We start from the raw sequence: 16,523 nt of genomic DNA on the forward strand, positions 1-16,523 counted from the left end.
TTACTCTCTCAGAATTTCCCTTCGTTCTCTCTCTCATCCATTGCTTCTTAATGGTTCCGTACAACCAATCTCAAATCATCGTAACAATATCAAATTTTCAGTACAAGAGCATAAAAGAAATCAGTATAAACTTAAATTCAGTCCAATTTTATAATTTTCTGAGTGAAGAAACATGTTGTTTATGAAGTTCTTCAACTTCCTACTACTAATCGGAAGAAGACGATGGAAAAATTAGTAAATAACCACCAGATTTTTTTATATTTGAGTCGAATATTATATTCAATTAAGGTTGAGAGGGAATTCATTTTTTTTAACATTCATGTTTTCAAATCTGGACTTACCATAACTGTTAAAATTGGTAATACACTTACAATCATTTAACTTGCAGGGAACAAAATATTTAACAGAAGAATAATCAGAAAATTGGGTATAGGTACACAGACCCAAATTTCTTAAGTTCAGAGGAAATAGCAATTTTTTTTTTTTTTTTTTTTTTTTTTTTTCCATAAAAACTGAAATTTGATATCTGTCTCAAATTTCAGACTGACTTTTACAATTTTGACCTCTTTTATTAGTCCTAACTAAAAAAGCCAACTACCAACAAAAAAAAAACTACGAACTAAATCAGTTGCCAAAAAAGTAGTGGGTTAATCAAAATAACTAAAATTCATCAGAAATTTACAAAATTCCAATTAAAAGTGAGATGAATTTCTGGAGAGACCAAAACAATATGGAAAACATCAACTTCAAAAACGGAAAAAATGTATGTTGATTACAACTAATTTCAATACAGCTTTAACAATTTAAAATGCATTTATGATCATTTTGAATAACATGTTTAAACTTTGTTTGATGTAATTCAAATTGTGAAATTGTGAAAGGACAAATGATTTTTTTTTTATAAGACAATTGTATTATTTGATTGCAAAGACATCTTGGAGCAATACACACACATCCCTTGCTTGATGAGTGGCCTCGATTGACACACACACCTATAGCCTGCGCACATTAGATTTTCATATTATTTATTTGTAGAAGAAATTGACAGTTACAAATGAAAGGGTAAAAAGGAGAAATAAAATTTTTTAAAAACAGTTAATACACCCAAAAAATAACGTTTTGTTAAAATTGGAGTGGAATCAAAATATAATATTGGTCTTTCTGGGAAGAATAATAGTAAGATAACCAGTGCTTGTTATTGTCAGTGAAACAGTTAGAGCATGAGAAAATTTTGGGAACAAGTAATAGTGAGACTTAAAAGAGGTGAGAGACGCTTCTTTCTTTTGTCTTTGACTTCTGAGCCACGACACATGTGAATCTGGGAGAGCCACGTCATTTTATTTTTGATAAAAAAATGATGGGTTAAGGTGATTACAAGTTTACCCTCCCTTTTTTGTTTGTCTTCAAGTGATTTTATTCAACAAGTCCACCGTATGATATATTCAAATGAATTGCGAAATAGGGAGTGGCTCTATCCCTCCCAATAAATATAGGGCCGTGGTATTGACACCCCTTTGACCAATTCAACGGTACTAGCATTCCTCCATTAAATACACAAAAATATTAACGGCAAGCACCTGCCGCGGGATTGCACAATCCACGACATTGGGTTGCCGCGAGATTCCCATATCCTATGGAAGGTGGTTGCCGTGGGTCTTTTTAAAAAAAAAAAAAAATTAATAGTCACCATAAAAAAAAAGTTAGTTGCCGCGATATGATTTTGTTTACTAAAATAGAGTCTTTGCTTGTGTTAATTATCAAAACTCTTCTTCATTAATTTGATCACAAATTTTTTTATAGCATATGAAAATATTTGCCGTGAGATAGCAAAATTATGGCTCAATTGTATATTTTTTTTGTCATGGTTTTGGTGTTGTTCTTGGAGTGTATAAAGAAACTTTAAAGAAGAAAATGAGGTATCCATATATCGTGTGTGTTCAATATACAAAATTTAAAGTGAAAAAAAAACAAAAAACAAAAAAATATGCCGTGGCAACTGCCTGCCGTGGGATATGCGATCTCGCGGCAGTTGCCTGCCGTGAGATATGAGATCTCGCGGCAACTGCCTGCCGTAGAACTATGGGCATGTGGGGTGTAAAAGGACATATAAGAAATAACCATTATTGTTTTACTTTTTGTCAAAGGGTGCTAGTCCCATTTATCGGGGTGCCAATATCGCTCCCCTAAATATATATATATATATACTAGTTAATGCCGATGCTTTTGGTATGGATGTGTTTATTAAATTGTTTTGATTTACGATATACATGCATATATACAATTTATTTATTTTAAAAATAACTGTTAAGACTGGACACAACAAAATTAAGTATCAAAGATTGGTAAAAGCGAGGGGAAAATTGTATTACAACCTACGACAACCTTTAGAACTCATGGGCAACTTGTGAAGCTTTCACAATGAAAATAGATATTAAACTTAGCAACAATATTGGATACAAAAACTATCGTGCATCAGTAAAGAAGCTGGAATCAAGGAAAGAAGAGAAGCAAGTTGTGGTCTAAGTCTAATACAAATGGAAGCTAATAGAAGTAGCAAAGCACAACGACAACTTTTAAAAAATGGAACAACCGTGTTTAAGACAAACCTATTATAATCTTAATGCACCTTAAGCTCAAACAATAGTACTTTATCCTAAGATGTTGCCAATTGCTCCCCTTAAAGCAATACAACAAACCACTGGACCTTAGTGACAAACTTGTAGCAAAACAACAAATCACTAACAAAGGTCCTTTCGCACTCGGTCTGGAAAAACACCAAACATATAGTGAGCCACAACAATACATATATTTACACAAACAGATGCATCAAAACAAAGACAAAATATAGAGCCCTAAAAGAAATCACATTAGCAATTGTTTACAAATAGAAGAGTAAACAAAACTAACATATTATAGTAGCTAGCTCAATCAGACAGTAAAATAGCATATAACAACCATTTGTTTCGACTTTCGAACACTCAGAGAATAAAAAAATTGGGAATATTTAAAAGAAAAATGTAATCCCTCATAAGCAGGTTGTAATATTGGCCAATCTTTATATATATGTATAATAGCAGTCCCTTTTCGGGCTCATTGGGGCTGTCTACGTAAATAGGGGGATTAAGAAAAAATAGGGGAAAAAAATAGTAAGTAAGAGTTCCAATTAATTATGTTTCCTTTATATACTAAATCTCTTTTCAAGAGTCCTAATTAATTATGTTTCCTATTTTCTAATCTATACACATCCCAACAAAGAATAATAATGATTACAGGAGAGACTCTCTTCTTCAAGAGTCCTAATTAATTATGTTTCATGTTCCTAATCTATACACATTCAAACAAAGAATAATAAAGATTAAATGAGAGACTCTATTCAAATCAGGAGAAAAAAATTGCTGATAAAAAAGCTAGAGAAACAAGCTGCGAGAAAAAAACTAAATAGGAACTAAAAGTCTCAATTCTTGAACTTCTAAGTATCTCATATTCTCGAGTTCTTCAATTTACAACTATTGTGCTGATTTCAAAAGTCTTCTTTCTTTTGATTTGTGTTTACCATAAAGTTTGGAGTGTTAAGGGAGAAGGTAATGCAGGTCTAACATTAATACATTTTTTTTTCGCTAAAATGTAATTGATTAAAATAATAAAATGAAAGTTACAAAGAAAAAGAATAAGTAGAGTAAAAGTTGTCTAGTGTGAGTATCATCATATGTGTACCCACCTATTACAACCCAAAATTAATAAGAGAAACGAAAGTAGGTAGTGAACTGGTTCTCCAGGTTTCTCATGAAAGGGGGCCTTGTGCCCCACCATTTACTTTCCCCCCTTTGTAACGCTGCTCCATGCCTCGAACAACTGTCCGCTCCTAAGTTAGTTTCTCGCCATGTTGCAGTGACATTAATCCATGTGGCTTTCTCCTTCAGCTGCCTCCATTTAGCTCTAACTTTCCAATGTACTGTGTCCTCTTGAAAAGCTTTAACCACTGAGGAAGAATCTGATTCAACCCAAATGTATTTCCAGTCCAATTCCAAGGCTCTCTGAATACCTTCAACAACTGCCACAATTTCTGCCATGTAGTTAGTTGCAATGCCCAACCCCCCTGCTGCTGCCCCCAAGAAATCTCCTTTGTAGTCCCTTAGAACTATGCCCCATCCTGCCATACCTGGATTTCCCCTTGAGCTCCCGTCTGCGTTCACTTTTAGAATCCCCGGGGTTGGAGGAAGCCAATAGCATTCAATAATTTGGGGGGCTCTTCTCGCTTTATGTGGAAGATTGAATCTGTGCAGAGCTTTCATGTCCGTCATGCAATTGTTCATAGTACCTGATGAACAGTGGTAAGCTCTGATGATGGCTCTCCTGGTGAGAAAGCAAATATCCGAAAAACTGGATTTCTTCTCTTCATAAAGCAAACATTAGTACGTTTGACTGTAACTTCCGAGATCGACATGACTGTGACTTCCGAGATTGACAAACCATACACTTTACATATATATACCAACCATAACTATTTATCAACTCAGTCTACTTCCTCATCTAGAGAGAAGGTTACGTTATTTATTTTAGTCGTCACTATCTATATACTATCCACATATTTTAGTATGTTCCATAAGAACGTTAGTTAGTAAGTGGATTAAAGCTTTAAACCTTACATGTATGGTTTTGGAGCTTTGAACTTCTCTTTCATATGAGCAATTCTTGATCAATAAAATTTTTCAAGTAACTATTTTCACTCATCTAATCCTCATCTACTAGCTGTATTTTATATAATATGTTTAAGACTTATATTTCCTTTTTCTGTAGTTATTAGCATTCCCCATCCATGCTAACGGATAAACTTCTTTTGACATAATAATAAGATTTCAATGCATCCTAAAGATGTAAATGTAGTTACTTATTGATGGATCTTATAACCAAGTGTTTTTTCCCCCATATTCTATATTGTTTTTATTTGTTTCAATATGTGGTTGTTATTTTTTATTCTCCACTCTTAATTTCCTAATAGCATTTCTAGACCAATTCGTACATGGGTAGACATCAATGATTCTATCCATAATATCTTTAGAAGTTGAAGTAATCCAAACTTACTTTCATGGTTGTTATTTGGTTATATTTGCATAATCTGATAAGTTCATGGTCGTTGTTTAAATTTTGAATGGTGTTAGTAGTGTACTCAAGTGGGAATGAATTACTTTGTACATATTTAAGGTTTGTGTGTTAGTAGTTTGCATGCCAATGGTATTTTGGAGTAGATAAATTTCTCAGGGAGTGTCAGGTTATTTTGCCGTAAAATAGGGATTCTTACATGGAAACACAAATAGGAGATTCTTCAACAGAAGGTGAGTTAGTAGACTAAATGAGGTTTTCTTATTTCTTATTTCTTATTTCTAATAATAATAATAATAATAATAATAATAATAATAATAATAATAATAATAATAATCATAATCATAATCATAACCATAAGTAAACCTTGCAAATCTAATACGATATAACTGAGTTAGGTTGTGTTTTGTGAAGTTGTTGGACTATATATTCAAAACTTGAAACTGTACTTCTAATTTTTTTGGTCGCACTAATTTTATTGTGTACATATGTCTATGTTGGAACATTTGTGCTCTTCAAACTACCATTCTTCAAATTCGTATTTAAAGTAAAATTATGTAAACCTAGGGATGTCCATCTTGCCCGAAACCCGCCCGAAACTCGAACAAAAAACCCGCACCAAACCCTGTCCGAACTCGACTAAACCCCAACCCAAACCCATACTGAAATACATAGGGTAGGGTTTGGTCACACTCTCTAAACCCGAACCGACCCGACCCCGACCCAATAATTTAGCCCTAAACCCGTTAAAAAAGCTAAAAAACTAGAAACCTAACCCAGACCGAAATCGAACCCTAAATCCGGTTTTGATTACATACTACTAATCTTATATAAAATAATGAGTTAGATAAATATTTGGATTATGATCTCATTCATGTTTACAATGATGAGTTATTTAATATATTAGATTATGGAAATATTTATGTCGGGATTTCCAATTTTTTCAATAATTGCACGTGATCACGTGTCTATAGTTCATTCCAAGTCCATCTATTTTTAAATCATATGAAAAAATTATGTCCGAGTATAAGTGATAATTAATTCCAAGTTCATTAGAAGTTTTATTTTGTTTGAAGGATTGGTGGATAGCCGAAGAAGGAATAAAATGTAGATATATATTTCAAATAAGATTTCCTATAGTCTTCTTTCTTCATTTATACCGGGTTTTATCCTACCCGAAACCCGAACCCAAGCCCGATGGGTACTCGAAATATAGGGTTAGGGTAGGGTTTGGTCACACTTCTCAAAAAATACTCGACTCCAAACCCGACCCGTTGAAAACCGGTTCGAGTTTGGGTAACCTGATACCCGTTTCAAAACCGAAAAAGTCGGGTTCAAGCCGGTCGGGTACCCGTTTGGACATTCCTATGTAAACCTACATGGGGTAATATAAATACTTGAGGAAAACCAAAAAGTTCCATGATCATGTACCATAATAGTTGAGTAATATGCTCATATAGATTTATTTTCTTAAAATTGAAGTTCAGGCACATAACATAATTCATATTTAATATTTCTTAAATTTTGTGGGAGTTGGTTTCCCCGATTTTTTGGTTCACCTGTATCTTAAAGTTAAAGTAGTATACTGTGTTTTTCGACCCAGTTGGGTACGTTTGATTGATTTTCTAACCTAATTATTTTGTATGTTCTTAGATTCAGGTGTGTGCACTATTAATCTAATATAATGCTGATTTTCTTTCACATGCGTTGCTTTACTATATTTTTGCTAGCTTTAAGCTACTTCATTGGTACTTTTGTCCCACTTACAATTACAGAAAGAAGGATTTCTTAGCACTTGGTTTCTTTTGCAACAGATCGAAGATGAAGAATCTAAAAAAGCATCACACACTACACCATAACAGGCTATTTGCAACACGCACCTTTTTTGTTTTGTAACACTTTTTTAGCGTTGGTAAGTTGCCTATGCTATATAAGCGTTGCGAATGTTGATAACTGTTGGTTTAATTCGGAGGAATTTTAAGAATTAATTGCTAATACTTTCAAATTATGGCAAACCGTAGGGTAATGTTAGAAACTTGAAATTTTGGGCGAAAGAGGGAAACGAAATAAAATCGCGCTCGTTATTTCTTCGAAACATAAAGAACATAAAACATAACAGAAAAAATCCTATGTCTTCCACTCCGCTACCCTCTGTCTTCCGCTCCCTTCTCTTCTCTCAATCCCCCCATTACAGAAAAAACCAAATAAAGTTCAAAGCTTTGATTTCGGATTTTGATTTTTAGGTTATCGCCCACCACCAGAAAACCTAATTCGTGATTTCACTACTGAGAAATCTCAAGGAGGTAATTTAAATCATAACTTCATCTCTTTCTTCTTCTTCTTCTTCTTCTTCTTCTTCTTCTTCTTCTTCTTCTTCTTCTTCTTCTTCTTCAATTGATTTTAATAATCAATTGTCGCTAAATGATTCTTCTATTCTAGCTCAACAGGTTTTATTTTCCCCAAATTTGTTTTTTTGCAATTTTTGTATGGAATGTTAGGGTTTCTTTTTTTGTTACTCATTAGTTTGTTGATTTTTTCAGAGTAGGATTTGTTTGATTCAAGAGGAGATTTCGAAGATTGGATCTCAAGTTGAAGCTCTTAAGGTGAGCTTTTTGGTTTTTTTTTTTTTTTTTTTTTTTTAATGTGGAGTTATTTTATAGTTTTGTGATGAATAAATAATTATTGCATTTATTTATTGTTGAAAAATGAATGGATGAATGAATGTTGGTTCATGTGGATGGTGTGACTAGACTGAAGAACGAATTCACCGGGGTGATTTTTTGTTTTTAGATTTCCTTGTTTGTGCTATCTGTATATTTGATGCTTTGGTTGGTTCACTTTTACCCAATAAAATTGCAAGCTTTGTTGTTGTTCATATGGCGCAAATTTGCAAGTTCTTTAGTTAATTAGAAGTCTAATACTTCATGTGAGTGGTTTTTGGTAGTTGGTTCCACAATTATATGGAAAAAAAAAAATGCTCATTAGATTATCATTCCATCGCCGAGGGAGCATAAATAAATACCCCCCGAAATGCTTATGCTTAGAAGTGCGGTAGAAGAATTTAAACTATAATAATATATAACCAAAAAATATAGATATATTAAAAAAGAAAAGAGTATTTAACTTTCTATTAATTTTTCACACAAAGTCATAGTAGTATCTTCATATATATGATCCTCTAGAAGAACATTTGGGGTTACCATGTTAATTATCTTTGCATCAGTAGCAGTATGTGTAAAGGTAAATAGAGCTCCGACCTTGTCTTAACAAAAAGTGGGGAACCTGAATATATCTAACAAGTTGTAGAAGGATGAGTGTAAGGGTTATATATTTGAGGTTTATTTGCAACTGTATATGAGACCTTGGAGGATGTGTTAATGCCTCCATTTCCAATCCACTCACATGATGGGCACATTGTGAGTGTAGCTGCTGGGAGATGCATTAAGAGTGGTGGTGCTACTTTCAGTTCATGTAGCTCTTTTTGTAGCCTCTTGTTCTCTTGTCTTAGAGCCTCACTACACTTCTTCAAGTACTCACATTCTACTTCAGTTTGCTTCAATTTGGTTATGTAGAAACAATATATTAGTTATGTATAACACAATAAATATAATTAAAACAAAATATAAACTGTTAAATGTGTGCCCCAATATAATCTACATGGGGGTGTGTTAAGATCAAAGTATCAGTCTTCAATAGAGCAAACTTGTTGAGTAGTATATCGACCTTGTTGAGTAGTATATCGATTGGGCCTTGTCAAGGGCATCTTTGATACTTATAGATTAACATATATAGTTAAGGTAATATGATGCTCATTTAATGGTGGTACAACTTAAAGATACGAACCTGGCTCTCCTATTTTGGAACCAAACTTCGATTTATCGAGGCCGTAGGTTCAATTGCTTTGCCAAGGCTAGTTTTTGCTTCTACATACATATAAAGGAAGACCTTATTAGAACTACAACAAACATTACAGTGCATATATACTAAAAAAGAAAGAGTAGTCAACTAGTATATGCGCACTGGATTTAGGGTAGTATTCTCCTTGGAACTGTCCTCCAAGAGTGAAGATTGTTCTTTTTCGACAGTCTCAACTTCTTTCTTGTATTACCTTCTTCATCTTCATCACTAATCACCATTTTACGAACCCTCTCTAACTCCATAATCTCTTCACTTCCAAGGCGGTCCTTTTCGCTCTTCACTCTTGTGTTACAGAAAGAAGATACATCATTTAACAGCTTATACTTTAGAGAAGATAATGACATTAATAAGGACATTGTCTCAGAGAAAGTTGAGAAGGTATCATTAATAATTGTATTGGTTAGGTTTTAGGGATAAATTTGAAATTCACTTGTAATTTTAATGACCTGATTTATTGTCTACAGGTGGGTGATGGAACCACTACAGTAGTTCTTTTTGCGGGAGAGTTTTTAAAGGAGGCCAAGCCTTTCATTGAGGATGGTGTCCACTCATAGAGTCTTATACGTAGTTTTCGAGCTACTTCCAATTTGGTAAGGAATTTGGATATTTTGGTTTGATTGGATGGATATGTTCATGACAAATTGTTCTAGAAGCCATGAGTTTGCTACTTGTATTTGGTGCAATCAAAAAATTAAGGAACTTCTTTGTGAGTATAGAGGGAAAAATATGGAAGAAAAGAAGGTTTGTTGGCGAAAGTGTCTTTGCTACTACCACACTCTCTTCAAAGCTGATTGGTGGTGAAAAAAGAAATTTTTGCATCTATGGTTGTGGACTCGCTTATTTCAATTGGCAAACGATGATAGACTTAATATGATCGGAATAAAGAAGGTAACAAGTTTTCTTGTTTTGTTTCTAGTTTTCTGTTTATGGCCTCCTTTGGTTGTATATAGGGCCGGTCTAGGATGCTTTGGTTTAAGAATCTAGCTAATTTTAAGTATTGATGTATTTGCTTGCTACACGGGTGGAACAAAGCATTTTGTTTGGCGGTATATAACTTATCACTGGAAATTGAGTTTTAAGTTTTAACCAAATGTCATTTGCAATTTCTCGGCAATTCTATGATTATATAGGATATGGTAGTTTTGATATATGTGGTGGGAGGCGATTAGGAATTAACTTGTGTCCATGAGATTACACGGTGTGCTTATGGATCCCGTACTTGTCCAATTAGACTTACATTGTGAAAATACTCGTCCCGGATCTTCTTATGTGCTTCAAGCCATGAGAAGTCCTACCGAATGTTTTCTAGATATAATGATTGTCTGCATCAATCTTTGTGAAAGTTTAGAAAAAGGCAAATCAACTCTCACTTGTTTTAAAGATCAAATGCTTGTGATGCTATGTTATGTATAAAGAACCTCGGTAGTAAACACAACTGGTATATGGAATTAAATGGGTCTCTCTATAAGTAATTAATGGGTGAGATAGATTGACTTTTGGATTGTTGCACTGGTAAGCTCGCCACGTGGTTTTATTAGAGTTACAACGCGCCGCCAATTCAACTTTCTCAACAGCAGCAGCTATTACACCAGCACCAGTGTGAGTTTCTTCTTCACGTCTCAATTCATTTTATTTTTTCTTAATCGCCAACTCTCTCAGCAAATAACTGGTACTGGACTCCACTCCATCTGTGGGAATTACCCAAATTAACTTGAATGTCTTATTGTTGTTATCTAGGATTAAACTTAATCATGTATCTGTCGTTAAGTAGTAGTAACACTTTTCCTTTTAGAGTTGAATGAGGAGAGGGATAGCAGTAACACCTATCCTCCAATTGCACATTATAGGCCACTGGCTTCCCAATGCTTGCACAGAGATTGGGTGTCTCTCCCTTAAGCCCTTCTTTCTTGTCCATCGTTTCCATTTCTTTTTCTTCTTTTTAAATGTTACATTTTCATCTTTTCCCATCACATTTGTTGCTCCTTTTTTGCTTCATTTTTCAAGGTCAGGCTCATGATATTTCCAACTTTCAGGACTTTCCAGACCATGATGGTAAGTAAGCCTCTAATATACCTAGTGTTATGGCCTTATTTAGGCCTATGAGGCCCATAAGTCCAAAAGACGAGGCCCATAGGACAGCAGTATAAAAAGAAGAAGAGGAGTGAAGAAGAGGGGAGGAAAAAAGAGAGCTAGGGATTTTTTAGGTCGTAACAATGGCGCCGTCTGTGGGGATTACAACAAAAAGCTATGTTTCGACTTTCAAGTACAAAGATAGTGAAGGGGGAATTGATGTTTTAGTACACAGATGAGAGTGTTCAATTTAAAAGTTTATGGCATCAGATTTGAACTCAATCCAAGATCTTGGGTTCGGACTTCATAAGTTCCGACCTACATTTCAGCTCAAGTCGTGGGATCTACACTTGCAAGTGGAACTTTACTTAATATTATTTGGGGAAGCATGAATTATTTGTTTGAAACAGTACCGAGGTTCGGACCTTCAATCTCTTGTTATTGAGTTCGTCATCTCCTTCTATCTCATGTTCGTGATCTCGTGGGAGTTGCTCGATAATCGGCGATTCTTGAAAGCTTCCACAATTACTTTCTACAAGGACCTCCATGGTTACACTATTTAGGACTTCAGGAGTTAAGGCTTTGGTTATAGTCAAAAGTTTTGGTAGAATTTTTGATTTAATTAATGTTTTGCTAGAAATGTTCATTGGATAGACTTAGAAAACTTTGAACTGAAAGAATGAGGTACTTAATTACTTACTCATTTCTTTGAAAACTATGGATTGCTTAAGTCTCATTCACTTTTTTTTTTTTTTTTTTGTTTTGAATCCAATATTTTTGTCAGGGGACAATGCAACTATGTAAGAATGATGGTAACCTGGCAACCGAATTCACCCAAATTTGGATGAATGGTACTTTGCTTATAATATGATCTTTGATGGGAATATAATCATAGAAAGGACACAAATAGATGTCATAGATGAGACATGGTACGCCATCCAAAACATGAAAAGGTCGCAAGTCCTGGACGCGGCATTTGGGCCCTTCGAAACATGAAAAGGTCGCAAGTCCTGGATGTGGCGTTTGGGCCCTCCAAAACATGAAAAGGTCGCAAGTCCTGGAGGCGGCGTTTGGGCCCTCTAAAACATGAAAAGGTCGCAAGTCCTGGTCGTGGCATTTGGGCCCTCCAAAAAGTGGCAAGTCCTGGACGCGGCGTGTGGGCCCTCCGAAACATGAAAAAGGCGTAAGTCCTGGACGCGGCATTTGGGCCAGTCTGAAACATGAAAAGGGCACAAGTCCTAGACGCGGCATAAGGGCCAGTCCGAAACATGAAAAGGGCGCAAGTCCTGGACGCGGCATAAGGGCCAGTTCAAAACATGAAAAGGGCGCAAGTCCTAGACGCGGCATTTGGGCCAGTCCGAAACATGAAAAGGGCACAAGTCCTGGACGCGGCATAAGGGCCAGTCCGAAACACGAAAAGGGCGCAAGCATTTGGTCCCCGGACGCGGCATGGTACGCCAGTCCGAATCAAAGACTCGGGGGCAGATAATAGTTGTCCCTGGACTTGGCATGGTACGCCGGTTTGAATCAAACACTTGGGGGTGGAGGTCCCCGAACGCGGCATGGTACGCCAGTCCGAATCAAAGACTCGGAGGCAGATAACAGTTGTCCCTGGACTTGGCATGGTACGCCGGTCCGAATCAAACACTTAGGGGCGGAGGTCCCTGGACGCGGCATGGTACGCCAATCCGAATCAAAGACTCAGGGGGCAGATAATAGTTGTCTCTGTACTTGGCATGGTACGCCGGTTCGAATCAAAGACTATAGGGCGCAATTCCTGGATGTAGCGTGTTGGGCAGTCCTAAAAATGAAAAAGGGGCAAGTCCTCGATGCGGCATTTGGGCCAATCCAAAAAATGTAAAGGGCACGAATGTGTGTCCTAATTAACACTTGGGGGCAACCTAAGCAAGGAAAGAGTTAAGTATCCCTGAGGACCAGCAGTACTTGGGGGCAAGATGATATTCGGATCCAATAGTTACATTTGTTAGTTGATCCTTGGCTTGTTTTACCAAACCAGCCGGCATCAACTTGGGGGCATGTGAATATAACAAATAGTCATATACAGATACTCGAGTAACTTGGTCAAAAGGAAAGAGTGGATTATGAGGAAAATGGTGACTGGCGTTCATAGAGATGGAGGGTGTTCTCATATCACAATATATTCGTGTTTAAAATAATTTGTTCAAACGTGGAAACATATTAGAAGGGGCTTTCTTTTAAGGGGATGGTTTTCTATAGAGCTTTTCCTGATTCGAAAACTTATAGTAACCTTCTTAAGTTCATGCTTAATCTTAGGAAAGTGCGAGAAGTTTCAGTCATTTTCAATGAGATGGTAAAAAATGAGTTTATTCCCACTCACGAAAACTGTAGCGCTGCACTTACGCTTTATGTGGATATTGGTGATCCTGATATGGCTATAAAAGTTTGGAAATGCATGCTTGAGAATGAAATGACGCCGGTTGGGAGATAGCTGGAAACAAGCTTATGGTTGGGTTCCGTGACCTCAATAGACTGCCAAAGGCACGCAAGTACGTAGAAGATATGATAGAGAGGGGAATTAAGTTGCACTCTAAAACTTTGTCCAAGTTGAAACAAAGCCTTACGCAATTGGGCAAGGCATATGCTTACGATGAACTGTTAAGTAAATGGAAGTCTAATGCTCATTAGCTCAACTGATGGCACTTCTGTAAAATACATAGGTTCAGATTTTGTTATAGTGGGTTTTGGTCATATATGTTCCTCATGAAGCTTGCGCCTCGACAAAGACTTCAAGTTTGCGGATGAACGACAATAAGATATTCAAAGTGCTACCCAATGTATGGTATTTTCTTATCCTTATGCATAGTGACATATTTTGGAGCAATTTGTCGTGATTGGTATTTCTGGCTTTGTTGGTACATGTTGTCCTTCTCACTTCCCCATTTCCTCGAAGGAAACTTCTTCAGATGTTAGTGTTTAACATTATAACTTGGTTGTTGATTTCCTTCAGTCTATGTTTCTATCCATATAAAAGAAATTGATTGATTTTACAAATTATTAACTGCATTTCTCTAATATATTTGGCCTTTAAGCAAAGGCAAATCGTTGTTATATTCATGTGTAATGCGGTTTGTTGGAGTGCATTCTTTGAAAAGCAAACCGTTTAAATATTTGGTTCAATCATTATATTACCTCAATTGACCGCAAGCACCATTACAAGAATCGTGAGTTAACATGCGGTCAGTTTCAAGAATGAGTAGACAGTTGAATGACTAATACAACACATATGGGGTTGTTCTTTGAAACAGAATCTGAGTTTGGTTTTGATACCCACAAGCAATGAGAGAGACAAGATGAACCGATGAAGAGAACCTCGGTGCCCGTGCGTAGAAATATTTAGCAATGATATGAAGGAACTCTTTCCTACTATAAATCACTCTACAGTCTTATATATTTTACACATTCAGTCCAACTTATTTTGGACACGCCTACTCTAAAGCAGCCCTCAAAGAAATCGATTATGCATTGATCTGTTTCCTTATTCTTATGAACTATACTACTCCCAAGTGACCCCTTCTTAAATTATAGTCCAAAATTTGATACACATGAACTCGAACTGTCAAGAAGTGTATCCTTTATGTTCATGGTAAGTTGGTAATACTAGTCACACCTCCATGACTCCACGCATTTCAACATATCAACTAGGAGCTTAATTCTTTCCAGTAACACAACAAAGTTATGAACGAGTTCTTAACTATATAGAAAATGTACTTAAAGCAATGGAAACCACAACAAAGTAGCGGCTATTGTAGGCCAGAGAGATGCAGAAAATGCATAGGCCATATTCTCAGTTCAAAGGGTCATTGAATATAGTTTCCAAGATATCAAAGAACTAATATGATAGTTGTTAATGTAAATTGCAGTTTAGGTAAGTTTGGTATTAGGAATGAAGATAAGTGTACCGTGATAGAATTTGTGGAAGTGGAAATAGTAAAACGAACTCTGGCTTCTTGGCACCACGGGCCAAATTAACGGTCCGCGGTACCAAGATGGGCAACTGTTATGGCCTTATTTAGGCCTATGAGGCCCATAAGTCCGAAAGGCGAGGCCCATAGGACAACAGTATAAAAAGAAGAAGAGGAGTGAAGAAGAGGGGAGGAAAAAAGAGAGCTAGGGATTTTTTAGGTCGTAACACCTAGTATATGTAGATTTTGTTCTATCCTTGGTGTTTCTCTCACATGTGACTTTTTCTAGGCTCAGAAGTAAGTGATGGATGCCGGCAATCTAAAGACGTTTTGTCCAACAAGTACTTACTCTAGACCCACTGTGTTACTGTTCTGAATAAAAAAACACTGATTTTTGTGCGTAACTTAATCATGGTCAATCTTACTATTATATAAGTTCAAAAACTGCAATTTGTGTGTATTGTTTTAAATGATAGAATTTACAACTCATTTTACTTATCAAGTATTATCATACCATTCCTTTTGCTCATATGACAAATATAATCCATGTTTCACGTAGAGTTGTGTGTCTTTTCTCAACCTTGCGGCCTATGAACCCTTTGTCTTCACTTGATTTAAGTGTACACCTTTGCATTGTATGCCTAAATATCTTGTTTGCAATGGACCAGGACCACATACTTGTTTGGAATTTCGCAGGTTGTTGGAGAGGTTGAGGAAATATGGAATTTTGGGAATCTTGTCGTATGGGCTTCTTAATACTGTCTATTATCTTGCAACGTTTTTCTTTGTTTGGTAAGTTTGTTATAAAATACCTTCGTTTGGACCAATTCATTAGTCTAGAAAAAAATATCTGTTTAAGTAGCTTTTGTTTTTTCAACTAAAACCACCAACAGTACTGCCACCCCAAAAGAGTTACACGCTAAGAATATTTACCGTAGAGGAAAGGAGCTAGTATCTCGCCTCTAAGTTTAGGCGTTTAGTCTAAAACCAACTCTGGTAGAGACTAGACACAGGTCTGTGTTGAATCCTTTCCCTTATTGTAAGAGACTAAGGACAAAAAGTTGATTAATTTACCACTGTAGTTGACAATGTAGGTTTTGTAGGATGGCGTTCGTCTTTTCTAACTAAAGGAGAAAGGTAGAAAGAAAGAAAATATGATCATAGAAAGTAAAAGTTCTTTTTCACTAGCATCACAATGTTAGTTACATTAAGTGGTGCGAAGCCACGTACAACATTTCATTAAACCAACTTAAGACCAATTGGTATCTGGTAATGGAGTGCAACAATCCAAAAGAACTTTATCGGTTTTCACTACAACAAAGGGGGTCTGTTGCAACGCACTCTTTTGCCACGCCTAAAATTTGTTGCAACAAGTCATCTTTTACAACACCGTGTGGCGTTGCTAAAGGTTATCCGTCTTAATAGAATTTTCATTTTGGGAAATACCTAGAGCGACGCCTTGAGCGTTGCAAAAGTGTTTGCTTAAATTTA

General features: G+C 36.1%; 1 protein-coding gene, 1 long non-coding RNA gene and 1 pseudogene across 2 annotated transcripts; 1 reads left to right on the forward strand and 2 right to left on the reverse strand.

Moving 5' to 3' along the window:
- Positions 1-3,734: 3,734 nt before the first annotated feature.
- Positions 3,735-4,157, reverse strand: LOC147486081 (uncharacterized). The gene has a single exon (XM_086573641.1). It carries the CDS (start codon positions 4,155-4,157, stop codon positions 3,735-3,737), a length of 423 nt encoding a protein of 140 aa, XP_086429767.1.
- Positions 4,158-8,202: 4,045 nt separating this feature from the next.
- Positions 8,203-9,362, reverse strand: LOC147486082 (homeobox-leucine zipper protein HAT22 pseudogene; annotated as a pseudogene).
- A 1,384-nt stretch (positions 9,363-10,746) lies between these two features.
- Positions 10,747-16,133, forward strand: LOC147486083 (uncharacterized). Its single transcript, XR_015200739.1, has 3 exons — positions 10,747-11,070; positions 15,322-15,373; positions 15,729-16,133. It is a non-coding gene; the product is annotated as an uncharacterized LOC147486083 (long non-coding RNA).
- The last annotated feature ends 390 nt before the right edge of the window (positions 16,134-16,523 follow it).

The sequence above is a fragment of the Coptis chinensis genome, chromosome 7 (assembly GCF_015680905.1).
Source record: "Coptis chinensis isolate HL-2020 chromosome 7, ASM1568090v1, whole genome shotgun sequence".
NCBI classification, from domain to species: Eukaryota; Viridiplantae; Streptophyta; class Magnoliopsida; order Ranunculales; family Ranunculaceae; genus Coptis; species Coptis chinensis.